The sequence below is a fragment of the Hypanus sabinus genome, chromosome 13 (genome assembly GCF_030144855.1).
Source record: "Hypanus sabinus isolate sHypSab1 chromosome 13, sHypSab1.hap1, whole genome shotgun sequence".
Taxonomy (NCBI): Eukaryota; Metazoa; Chordata; class Chondrichthyes; order Myliobatiformes; family Dasyatidae; genus Hypanus; species Hypanus sabinus.
The window spans coordinates 32,505,960-32,519,361 of NC_082718.1; the positions used below are offsets into that span (position 1 = coordinate 32,505,960).

Sequence of the window (13,402 nt, forward strand, 5' to 3'; positions counted from 1 at the left end):
GGTTGAGAACCCCTGCTCTACAGTCTCTTTCGATCCTGAGCATTGGAACCTTCATACCAGGTGGGTGATGTAACAGAATGCCGTACACCATACATCTGTAGAAATTTGCAAGAGACTGCAAATCATTTGTCAATGTTGAAGCAAGGATCCTTCACTAAATCCTTGAACCAATGAACTAGTTATCAACCACCAGGAAATTCCAAATGATCTAATTAATGGAATATAAAGAATTCCCAAACTGAATTTGGCATGCATTTCCATGATAAATATGCCATAGCCATTTTCTATACTTACCTCTTTCCAGCAAATCGGGATAAAGTAATTGTTTACTTCCATTGTGTCATGCTTCCTACATATGTACACCACCAGGATTTTCCTGAAAATAACATTTCAAAAAATTTCATATAGTTTTCAATATTTGTTTTTCTTAAGTTCAAATTCAAGTTTATTGTTATTCAGCCGTATATATGTACACCATCAAACAAGACAATGTTCCTCTAGTCCAAGGTGCACAACACAGTACATATAACTCACACACATAACACATAAAGTAATATTACCACAAATAAATTAACAAATAATAAGCTGAATATCCAAGTTAAAAGTAAACAGGATAACACAAGTGGCGCTTCATATGTGATGTGATGAGACCAGGGTGGTGGCAGGGAGTTCAGTCACCTTACTGCCTGGGGAAGAAGCTATTTCCCATCCTAACAGTTCTTGCCCTCATGCTACGGTATCTCCTGCCTGATGCTGGGGGTGGGGGGGGGGGGTCAAAGAGATTGTTGGCTGCAGCACTCTTGATAGATATCTCTAATGGGTGGAGGAGACCCTAGTGATCATCTCGTTATCATTTACCATTTAGAATACATAAGGAGAGGAATTCCAGCATCTCCAATATAGTTTGAGTACATGTGCTGATATGCCATATTTATAAAGTAACCTCTAATGATCAATAAATGGACTCTGAATCTTCAATTGTTGTTTCTATTACATCTTCTCAATGGTTGAGAATGCAAACACAATTTTTAATTTAAGTTTATCCTCCATTAGTCCTTTCTGAGGATAAAAAGTTAATTACAAAAAAAAAGGGCTAATATTTGATTGTCAGATATATTTATTAGGGACAAAATGAGAATATATTTCGCAAATAACTAAGCAGGAGGAAAATAAGCCACAGTTCCTGGCCCTTTCCAGCTCCGTGTTATCTGCAAATGTAGATCCAGGATTTAGTCCTTTCATCAAAATCACTGGCACATGTTGTGAACTGTTGGAGCCCAAGTATTGATCCCTATTGCATCCCACCCATCATTGTCTGCTGCTTTAAAAGACCCATTTATTCCTAAAAACACAAAATGCTGGCAGAACTCAGCAGGCAAGACAGCATCTATGGGAGGAGGTAGTGACGACATTTCAGGCCGAAACTCTTCATTCCCATTTATTCCTATCCTGCTTACTGTCTGTCAAATAATTTTCTATCCTTGCCAGTATATTTACTCCAATCCCAAGTGTTTTAATTTTGCACACTGACTACTCACATGGCCCTCATCACAAGCCTTCTGAACGTCCAACTATGTTACATTTGCTGATTCTCCCTACGAGTTACACTCAAGAAATGCCAGTGGATTTGTTAAGTATGTCCATGTTGTTTGATCAATCCTGTTAATGCTTTCAAAGTGTTCTGTAATTATTTATTCTACAACAAATAATTACAGAAGATTTTCTAAGATTTCCTAACCACTGAAGATTTATAGCTGTTGAAAACACCCATTCTTAAACTGTGGGAGCAATTTAGAAGCATATTTACATTGGCACCAGTATTCAGGGAGATAATGTCTTTAGCTCATATTCCTTATTATTTTTAGTTTACAACCTAAGTTTCAAATTAACAATCAGTACACCTCACATGTGGTAGACAATTCCACATTCCTGACAGTCCCTGCATGCAAAAGGATTTCCTAACTTTACTCTTGAAAGAGTTGGCCCTGATGTTGAGACGGTATCCTCTAGGAGCAGGACATAGGGCAGTAAGTTAAAGATAAATCTATCCATCTTAATTCCTGAATTGTTGATCAAGTAAAGATTTCTAGGATAGCATATGGTGACTACTTTGAAATTAACTTTATTTGTCACCTGTACATCACAACATACAGTGAAATGTATCATTTGTGTCAAATCAAATCAGCAAAGATTGTGCTGGGCAGCCTCCAAGTACTGCCACACTTCTGGCCAACACAGTATTGCTACATCTCACTAAATCTAACCATACATCTTTCTTTTGGATTGTGGGAGTAAGCCCCGGGTTCATGGGGAAAACATACAAACTCCTTACAGACAGTGGTGGGAATTGAACCTGAGTCTTACAGTAAAGCACGGCACTAACCACTATGCTACTGTACAGAGCAATTACTTCTTAATCTTACAAATATAGGAGTAAAATCTTTGTGTGTGTAATTTAATTCTTGAATTCCAAATACTATTTTCAGAGATCTATGCTACCTGCCACCAAAATCTCCATATCTTCTTTAAGGTACAGTCTTTCAATTGCTCATTTCAGGTATGATATCACCAAGGTTTTTAACAGCCATGACATAATTTCCAAAAAAAAATTCAAGATTTTAAATACCATTTGAAGATAAACAAAAGAAACTTACTCATCAGCTTTAATATCAGCTGGAATGTCAGCTTCTCCAACCACTAGAAGTAAAACCCTTGAGGAAAAAAGTACACAGAATTAACAGGCAAACGAGGAGATCTGCAGATGCTGGAAATTCAAACAACACACACAAGATGCTCGTGGAACACAGCAGGCCAGGCAGCATCTATAGGGAGAAGCACTGTCGACGTTTTGGGCCGAATCCCTTCATCAGGACTAACCAAAAGGAAAGATATTAAGAGATTTGAAAGTAGTGGGGGGAAGGGGGAAATGCGAAATGATAGGAGAAAACCGGAGGGGGTGGGATGAAGCTAAGAGCTGGAAAAGGTGATTGGCGAAAGTGATACAGAGCTGGAGAAGGGAAAGGATCATGGGATGGGAGGCCTCAGGAGAAAGAAAGGCGGGGGGAGCACCAGAGGGAGATGGAGAACAGGCAAACAACTAAATATGTCAGGGATGGGGTGAGAAGGGGAGGAGGGGCATTAACAGAAGTTAGAGAAGTCAATGTTCACACAGAATTAACAAACAAGTTTTCTTCAAGCTTCAGACAATAACTGAAAGACAAGTCAACTGAAATATCAGTGAAAGTAATATTATTTTAAGGCAACAACAAAATAGTCACATCTATAATTGAATAAGTTAGTTATTCCACCATACCATAAATAAAATTCAATTATTATAGTTGCATTGTAATAGAGGAACAGAACTTTTCAAAAGATATTTGGGATTACTTTCATGAGTAGAGAAGTACATTAGATGGAAAATACTGATTATCCAAGTTTAATAAACCAGGATTTGTGATGTGCATCAGCTGCTCACACAATAATTCCCCACCTGCTCCCATGATTTCATGTTACCTTGACTGGGGAGCTAAGCAGGTGCTCACAGGTGACCTGCAATCTAGAGGAAGGAAGGAGCAACTTACAGCTCCTTTGGTAGAGACAACCCTGCCACCCATCACACTTAATAAGGGAACCTAAAGTGACAGACTTTTCTCAGCCTTGACATTTTAAAGTTTGTCCCTCACTCTGAGTTTCAGCAGTAATATAATAGCAGAGTAGATACTCTAGTCAGTAAATAACTCAGGTCTCCTCTTGAAAAATCTGAAAAAATCGGTTATGAATGCTGGTAGGCTCAATATTTAGTCTGTACCAACCTAGTTTAATTTAGCTCAGATGATACGAGAGACACAGCTGTTAATAGGAACTCTAAATTAGAGAGAGGCAAAATGGCCACAGCTTTGGTCCTGATTGCTAATCTACATTCCCTGCTAGGAGCTTGTATAGATGCAATGGAGAATCTTCTAGGGATCTGGCAGCAAACATTCAATATTAAGGTGAGATGCTAGAAGGTAGTTGGTACATGAATTTACACCTTCAGAACAACTGGCATCAGGTGTTGCAATATGATGAAACCAAGTAAATCTCATTATTTACGTACCTGCTTGCTCCAATGGTAACGCCATACCGTGCTGTAATGGCACTAGATGATAATGTAGGAACTACCGCAATACCATTTCGGACCTAAGTAACAAGAAGCAAAGATGTAAAAGTATTATACTGGCTGATGCAGTTCTGTACTAAACTAGTTTTAATAAAGATCTTCAGCAAAGAAGCTGAGCTCAAACCATTGCACTAAATGGGTATTATAACTGAAGGACATTCCAGTTCTTTTTTGTTAAAGTTTTCATTTCCACAATACCCTTAAGTATTTTGCAGAAGTACTACCAACCAAAATTTGACAATGATGAAATATCATGATGGATAACTTAAATTTTAGATGAAGAAATATTGCTAAAGGAGAACCCCTTAGATGAAAAAAAAGAAAGGGAGGAGCTACATTTTTTATGAAGGTATTAAGAACTTGTGGTACAATTTAAACCACAGTTGCTTTCACTGAATTCCACAGATAGAAAAATCCAGATGCACAATGAAAGGATGAAGAGATTCCATGATTGTAAGCAGGAGGAAGTTACAATGAAAGGAATGAGTGAAATCAAAGGTGATGTGAACACAGGAATGTCTAAAGGCAAAGTCAAGTTTATTGCCAGATAAACGAATACATGTACACAGTTGGCCCTCCTTATCCGCGAGGGATTGGTTCTGGGACATCTCGCGGATACCTAAAAACGTGGATGCTCAAGTCCCTTATTCAACCTGTCTCAATGCGGTGGACCTTAGGACCCAGCGGAACCGCAGACCTTATTTAACCTGTCTCAGGGCGGTGGACATTGGAACCCGGCCACGGAGCTCTGAATCTGCAGTGTTTCTGTTCACGAAAATTATCATGATCACGGTTGAAATAAAGTGGAAATAATAAAGCGATCGGAAAGAGGTGAAACACCATCGGTTATTGTAAAAGCATTAGGCTACATCGGTCAACGATCAGAACAATTTTAAAGGATAAAGTGAGAAAGGCCCTGTCCCGATGAAAGCTACAATTATTACTAAGCAACGCAGTAGTTTAATTATTGGGTTTTGGGGTTTTGAGTTTTTGATCCTCCACATCAACCCGGCACGGGTGGAGAGTGCACTCGATAGTGGTCTGTCACTGGATCGAACTCAGGAACTTCTGTTCCTGAGCCTGGTGCTGAAACATATGTTCTTAAGTGTTTTATATGCATAGAAAGGTAAAATAAATACTATATACTAAGACAAATGTTTGACTAACTGATGCTAAATAATACCGGATGTACCTGTTCTGACTTACTTAGTAAGAGAACTTCCGATTTTTTTCGATCCCAATCCACGATAACTCACGTACATCCTCCTGTATACTTTAAATCATCTCTAGGTTACTTATAATACCCAATACAATGTAAATGCTATGTAAAATAGTTGTTATACTGCATTGTTTAGGGAATAATGACAAGAATAAAAAATCTGTACATGCTCGAACAACATGTGCTGGAAGAGCACTTCTGGATTTTCTCGATTTGTGGTTGGTTGAATTCGCGGATGCGGAACTTGCGGATAAGGAGGGCTGACTGTATTCAGATGCACAGGAAACCTACTTGCAGTAGCATCTCAGGCACATACCATCAGATAAGCAGCATTCACAAGAAAAACAGAAATTACATATATATATATATATATATATATATATATATATTTACAATTAGAACAAACATAGGTCTATTTTGGTGCAAGTTGGTCAAAGTGCTCATAGTTTTGCTAAACTGCAATGATGCACATCTGAGCAAAGGTGTGCTGGCATTGGATAGGATCCAGAAAAGGTTCACAAGAATAATCCTATGAAAGAAAGGGTTAATGTATGAGGAGTGTTTGATGGCTCTGGACCTGTACTCACTGGAGCCTAGAAGAACAATGGGAGATCTCATTGAAACCTATCGAATATTGAAAGGTCTAGACAAGAGTGGATGTGGAGAGAATGTTTCCAAAAGTGAATGAATCTAGGACCAAAGTGCACAGCTTCAGAATAAAGGGATGTCCATTTAGAACAGAAATGAGAAGGAGTTTCTTTAGCCAGAGGGTGGTAAATATATGGAATTCATTGGAGGCCAAGTCATTGAATATATTTAAAGCAGAGATTGATAGGTTCTTGGTTAGTCAGGGTGTCAAAGGTTATGGGGAGATGGCAGGAGAATGTGGTTCAGAAGGATAATCATCTAGGATAGAATAGCAGAGCAAACTTGATGGGCCAATGGCCTAATTCTGTTCCTATATCTCAAGTTCTAAATTGCAATCCATTATTTCAATTGTCAGAACAGGAATATTGCTTTTGTAAAATACGGCTTCAATTAGGTTCCCATGCAGAAACAAAAAATGAATTACTTCTCGGAACAAGTGGCCTAATTCTGCTCCTATCTCTTATTAAGGTTTTGCAAGTTGATTCAAGAAGCGAATGGTTGAAGAGAAGTAGCTGTTTTTGAGCCTGGAGGTGTGAGACATCAAGTTTCTGTACCTCCTGCCTGATGGTATGGTCTGCATTATGGGGATCTTTGACAATAGATGTTGCCTTCTTGCGGCAGTGCCTCCTGTAAGTATTTATTGATTGAGATACAGTGCAGAAAAGGCCCTTTGAGCCACACCGCCCAGCAATGCCCTGATTTAACCCTAGCCTAATCACTGGACAATTTACAATGACCAATTAACCTACCAACTGGTAGGTCTTTAGACTGTGGGAGTACCCAGAGGAAACCCACATGGTTACAGGAAGAGTGTATAAACTCCTTACAGGCAGCGGTGGTAACTGAACCCTGGATGCCTGTACTGTAAAGCATTGTGTTAACCACTACACTACTGTGCTGCCCTATTCTATTTCCTCTTTCCTGCTTTTTCCTGTATACCACAGCTTATAAGTATCTAATTGAAATGGAAGGCAGACTAGCTAAAGTTTTCCCACTGCATTTTTACTAATTTACTGCTGCATAATTCTAACGAATTTCATTGCTTTTGTCACTGCACTATTCAAAATGGGAAAACTTCTCCTGATGTACTCTGACAAATAGAATGCTTGACTTCAAAGTTAAAATCTAATGCATAGAGCAAATATAATTATCACAGAGTTATGAAAGATGATTGTTTTCCCATTTCTTGTAACAAGCAAACTGGTCTTTTCTGTTCTGTCAGTTCTAAGTTCTTCCATTTTGTTCATTTGTAAAGGCTGCTTTAAACATTCAGTTTCTACTCTCCCCTTTTTCATATTTCAAGAGTTGCTACAATTATGAAATGATTTAAGGGTAATTCCTAGATATTCCAAATTCCAAGTTTTCTCATGACATCTATTCTTGCTTGAGCTCCAGCATTATTACCCATTCAGTCCAAAGCAAGAAAGTGTAATCAGTAAGTGAACACAAGCAATGAAACACATATACAAAAAATAAACTATGTTCCTTAATTTTACATCATCAGTGTGAAGGTTCATGAATAGTCAGAACATAAAGCATGGAAGGATTAATTATTTGTTCTCTCTCAGATTATTGACAGTCGGTTCTAATATTACAATGTGGATGGATGTTACTGCAAGCACAGATTACACCTACCTCTCTTTTAGATATTTTATCAATTATTGGAAATATACATCCTAACGACGGTAAAAGGCTTTTGATCTCCAGTTGTGCAGTATCACCACCACTGTGAAACAGTTAAAAAGTTATTTTTTTTATGCTACTACAATAAAACTTCTGCCGATGTCAGGCAAAATTGATTGTGTGTCTGATTTTCTGAAATATTGATTTGGTCATCAAATTGTTTGCAAATTTCTCACTTTAGGAAGTTTCCTGACTATATATTCTTTGGAGATAAACAATTAATTTTAGTTTAAATGTAGAAATAGTTCAAAGTTAATTTTATTTTCAAAGTACATTTATGTCACTATATACATCGCTGAGATTTATTTTCTTGTGGGCATAATCAATAAAATTATAGAATAATAACCATAACAGAATCCAAGAGAGATTGCCCAACTAGGGCATAACTTAGTAAACCTAAGTTTGCAATTTCATTAAAATTACACTCATTGACTTTCCTTAAATTTATTTTCTTATTATTATTTCCCCTGCCTCTTCTGAAAATATTAATTTCTTGCTAAGGCATGAGAGTACCTGAACCACACAGAAAGCATTGTCTATAATTGTTGGCATTAAACTGATGCAGAAGTGACAGATGATAACTCCAAATTATCCGAGAATATCTTGCTCTACAAAGATCAGAAGACACTCCTGCATACATAGGGACGTAATGACCAAGAATTTTTTCCCCTATTTAAAAAGGGATTTCATCCTCTTTCCACGTGCACACTTCCAACCAGGATAAAATGAGAAGAGTTTCAAACCTTGGTAATTTCTCATTTCTACCTCTTATGGTCTTATTGGGAGAAGGCAGGAGAATGGGGCTGCAAGAGAAAATGGATCAGCCAATTGGCCTAATTGGGTTCCTCTGTCTTATGCTTTTTTTCTCCCACAGTAGTGCAAATCAAATGTATCACTCTCTTTACACATAAATGAGCAAAAGGTACACAAATCTGACTTAAAACCAGGCGCCACCTTTAACAACATAACTAAAAGAGGATGATCTCAAGAACCACCAATATGGCCTCATTACCTCTCCGACATACAGTACTGTGCAAAAGTCTTAGGAACATATAAACAGCTACGGTGCCTGAGCCTTTTGCACAGTGCTGTATTTGTCAACGTGGAGCAGGAAGTGAATTTATAAATTTGGTGGGAGCATTGACATTGGGAATGGCAAGGGTGGAGCACCGTGGTAGGGGTGTGGGACAGGTGACAGTGAAGGAGTGCCAGGTTTGGGGGGGGTTGCGGGTGCAGACACACCCAGCCCTGACACACAGGCAAGGTCACTTGATTCCAAACAATTGGTTTATTGATCATTACAGAATGTCCCTCTGGTGCTTCCTGCTCCCTCTGCTTTCCCTTCCCCTTTTCCCAACCATGATTCCCCTTTCCCTGCCCCCTTTACACTCCCAGTCACAAGAGACCTATATCAGAATGAAGTTAATTATCACTCATATATATCATGAAATTCGTTATTTTGTGAACAGTACATCACAGTACATAAAATTACTACAGTACTGTGCAAAAGTCTTAATTACCCTAGCGCACGCTCTCTCTCTCTCTCTCTATATCTACCTATTACTCACTTTGTTTTTCCTAGTCCCTACAGATTACACATTTACTATTACTTCTCCAATTCAAATATAAATACAATTTAGCCAAACCTGATGAGATTGCCAACTTCTTCCATGGAAATTTCCTTTGCTTCTACTTTAAGGCATTGATTCAACTTTGCCGACTTTATTTCATCACCAGCCCATGCAGTTCTTTCAGAGGGGGCTAATACAAGAATGTTCTTCATGTGGGAATCCATGAATACATCAAAGTCTTCATTCTCCATGGAGGGCATTGTCATGTTTTTCTCTGGTTCAAAATTATGCTCTTCAATAGCAAAGTTCAATTTCTTGGTGCTTGGATCTTTAATAATCTCAGCCTCTGAAAAAAAAATGCAAGGTGAAACACCAGGTAGTGTAACATTTCAGTTAATATGTATTTAGCCATACTACCATCTTCAGAATTAATAAAGCTAAATTGTTAATGAAGTATATATTTGAGTCAAAGCACGTTTCTGCCTTCACAGTGGATTAGGAGCTGAATTGGACATAACTAATAAGTTTGCTTTAACAAAAAGATATTATTGCAACTTTCAGGTACCTGTACTATAATTACTAAAAAAAAGTCTGCCTAACCAGACACTGAAGAGAAGCTAGATTATTTAAATGTTTGATTTGTAAAGGAATTTCTTTCCTAAATATATTGGCATCTCAATGAAGTGAATCTTAAAATATTCCTCACAAGTACAATGATAAAAGTAGTCTTTTCTACATAAATACCGCATGCAAATAGTTTAAAACAACTGAGAAAACAATTACCGTGGTACTTCAGAAATTTCCAATATGGCTGATGCATAGCTCTTACATTTTGTATTGTTTCCATAGCACTGCATGAAGGAAATTTTTAAAAAAGTAAATAATTCACTTTAAGGACTGATGTACAAAATTTAGCTGCCTTAATATCATATTACCTTGAGGCAGCTTCAAGGTGAGCTGAGGCAATGGGGCCCAGGCCTGAGGATGAAGAACGAGTTGATGTTTGACTGATTTAAGCACTGGGCAAGATTGGAAAGGTTGGGTATGGGCTGAATTGACAGACCCTAGAGCATATCGAAGCTGCAGGGCCCAGGTCCGAGGGCAAGGAATGAGCTGAGGTTTGGCTGATTTAAGTGCTGGACCAGATTGAAAAGGTCAGGGTGTCAGGGCTGAGGGAGGGACAGTCTGGTGTTCAGCTCACTGCTTGGTGAGGTTTACTATCGCTTTGCTGAACTGTGGCTGAGGCCAGCAACTAATGGATTCCTGAACCTTTTGCAGCAATGTACTGGCTTCATCGGTCTCGGCCTGAAATGTTACTCTTTTCCATAGATACTGCCCAGCCTGCTGAATTCCTCCAGCATTTTGTATATATTGTTATGGCTGTGAATTCACTTTGTGAACTTTAATTCTGAATGTCATTTGCTTACTTTTTATTGTTTGCATGATTTGTTCATTTTAAATGGATTCTACTGGGTTTTGTGGTTGCCTGTAAAGAAACAAATCTCAAGGCTGTATTTAGCATACATCGATAAAAAAATATACTTTGAACATTTCAATACCACATTGCGGCTAAACTAAGTACATAATAAATAGAAGTAGGAATGGATACCTACTCTGCTGTTCTCAACATTATGACTGATCTTTTAACTCAGTATCACTTGATCAGAATTTGCCAAGAATTATACTACTGAAAAAAGCAGATAAGATGACAGCCAATTTGTTATTAACCATCATTAGTAAATACAATACATCAAACATGCTGGAAGTCTGTACCTATGAGGTAATACAGGCAACAGCTTCAGTAAAAAGGCAAAATGGAAAAAAAGGTGGCACTCCTTCCAGACAAATTGCATAAAGAATTCTAGCCATTCTGGCAGATACAGCAGCCTAGATACTTAAGCAACTAGTGAACAGTTTACCGTACTACAAACTGAATGAAAGTGCAAAAATCATTTGGAGAGCTGGGGTCAGCACTTCCATTTGAGTGCATACTCTTAAACTGAATCCTGAGCTTCCATGTGTATGGGCCAACACACCAAGGTTAAGAGGTGCAGAGCAATGATGAAAACTGGCATGAAGAAAAATGATCTATCTGAATCTTCCTGAGATGAATCAATATCCAGTTGTGGGTTGAAGAAATGAATGCCACTCTCATGTTCACCTAGATCTCCCAGAGTTCCATTACCCGAATCAACCCCACTATTCCACAGGGTTTCTCTTGTCAGCTGTCACTGGCAAGAGCTTGTCTCATTTTAGCAGAGAGTTAGAATGACTCTGCTTCTTATATAATGCATGAAAATGTGCATATTTACTGTATACAGCATTCTGATGCACAGCGCTTTACACAACCCTAGAAGTTGGTATGTCTGCTTAGCTGTACTACTGTAGCCCATTTTCATGTCTGACACTGGCACAAGGATATTTCTTTTCTCATAAATTTCAGTGCAGCACTGTTACTAGTGTTGTACCAATTAAGCGAATAAAGCTTCATGAAGGAGTTTAGGGCTTTATTATTGGAACTTTAAAATTTTGCATCCTATGAGGCAGAATGGGGAAAGCCAATTAAATCTTGAATGACATCCTATTATTTAATCTTAGTTCACTAATTTGATGAAATATTATGTGTGGGAAAAGTAAGATCTTTACTCCTAAAGACAGTAGCCCTATTATTAAATAGGGTTACTGTCTTGGATGTTTCTTTTGTGGTCACAAGACCCTGTAGGACATTGGTGATGTAAAATGATGCAAGTCTGTTTCCCTTAAAAATTGGGAGACAGACAGTGGGGGGGGGCAGAGGCTGAACGGCCTTTGTAGCAAGGACTAGGCCTTAAGCCGCAGGCTTGCCTGTTGTGTCAATCCAGAAGTGTCGCCGGAGGTGGTGTGGCACTGCATCTGTGCTGGCTTGAGGGCTAGCCCTTCAGTGTTTGATTGGTGGAATGACAAGCTGGATTGCGTGCATACATATGCTCATCTGCGGGCTGCTGAGAACAGATTGCTTTTGCTGATAACACCCATGTACCATCAACTTACAGGTCATAACACTCAGGGACCTGGGCTATATGTATTTCTTTGTGTGACTGTATGTTTACTTGCTACCTTATTGCGCCTTGTGCTGTGAATTACTGTTGGTAATCCATTTTGCACTTTGGGCCTGGAGGAACACTGCTTCATTTGCCTGTATTCATGTATGGTTAAATGATACTTAAACACTAAATTTGAAATAAACTACACTTCAAACCAAACAGAAGTCTTCTTTTCTCAATAAATGTTGTTTCAAATAGAACCTAGTTTTTACATGGACTGGGAAAAAATATATAAGACAAAGAATTAAAACCTATATTTGAATTGTATGATTACCTTATAACCAATTTATTTTCTTGTAAAATGCAGTAAAATGATAGTTGCACATTATTATGTCAATACGTTCTCTCAAAAGAGGATTAAAACAAAATTACAAAGTTCTGAATAACCAATAGTTCAATAGAAAGCAAATATTGATTAACTAAATACCTTAAGCACGGTTGCATTTGGCCAATCAAAGGAGGTGCTGGGTCCCCTAATAATGCACGGACAGTCATAGAGATGGATTCTGAAAGGGAACGCAAGTTGTATCCTCCCTAGAAATAAAATACTTAATTTTAAGACTAGTGATAAATAGATATGGTCACGACTGGCAGTGTATGAAATGTGCAATATCTTTAAGAACCTTGATGGAAGCACTCTTCAATATAAGATATTCTGATATGATCTAAAAACACATTTTATTTAAATTGTATAGAATTCTGTTTAATATGAATATATAGATTATTTTAAATAACAAGTCAAAACTGTTAGACTCAACTCAATTTTAAATTCACTAATTTGTGTAATTTAGTAATTTTATGTATTGTACTGTACCGCTGCCACAAAATAAGACAAATTTCCTGACATATATGAGTGATGATAAACCTGATTCTGATGTGTGTCTCTACTGTGGACTGAGAGTGGGAAGGGGGCAGGGAGAGGGGAATCATGGTTGGAAAAGGGGAAGGGTGAAGTGGGAGTGTGAAGCACCAGAGAGATGCTCTGTAACATTCAATGTACCAATTGTTTGGAATCAAATGACCTTGCCTGGTGTCTCAG

At 38.1% G+C, this 13,402-nt stretch overlaps 1 protein-coding gene across 2 annotated transcripts in view; it reads right to left on the reverse strand.

Moving 5' to 3' along the window:
• The window catches only part of hdac10 (histone deacetylase 10), a 40,378-nt gene that overhangs the window by 16,482 nt on the left and 10,494 nt on the right, over positions 1-13,402 (reverse strand). For both annotated transcript variants that reach the window (XM_059987436.1, XM_059987435.1), the window contains exons 12-18: positions 12,791-12,897; positions 10,064-10,131; positions 9,356-9,626; positions 7,662-7,752; positions 4,097-4,179; positions 2,655-2,711; positions 295-376 (exon numbers count right to left, since the gene is read on the reverse strand). In XM_059987436.1, coding sequence (XP_059843419.1) covers positions 295-376; positions 2,655-2,711; positions 4,097-4,179; positions 7,662-7,752; positions 9,356-9,626; positions 10,064-10,131; positions 12,791-12,897 — 759 coding nt within the window. The remainder of the gene's footprint in view (positions 1-294; positions 377-2,654; positions 2,712-4,096; positions 4,180-7,661; positions 7,753-9,355; positions 9,627-10,063; positions 10,132-12,790; positions 12,898-13,402) is intronic.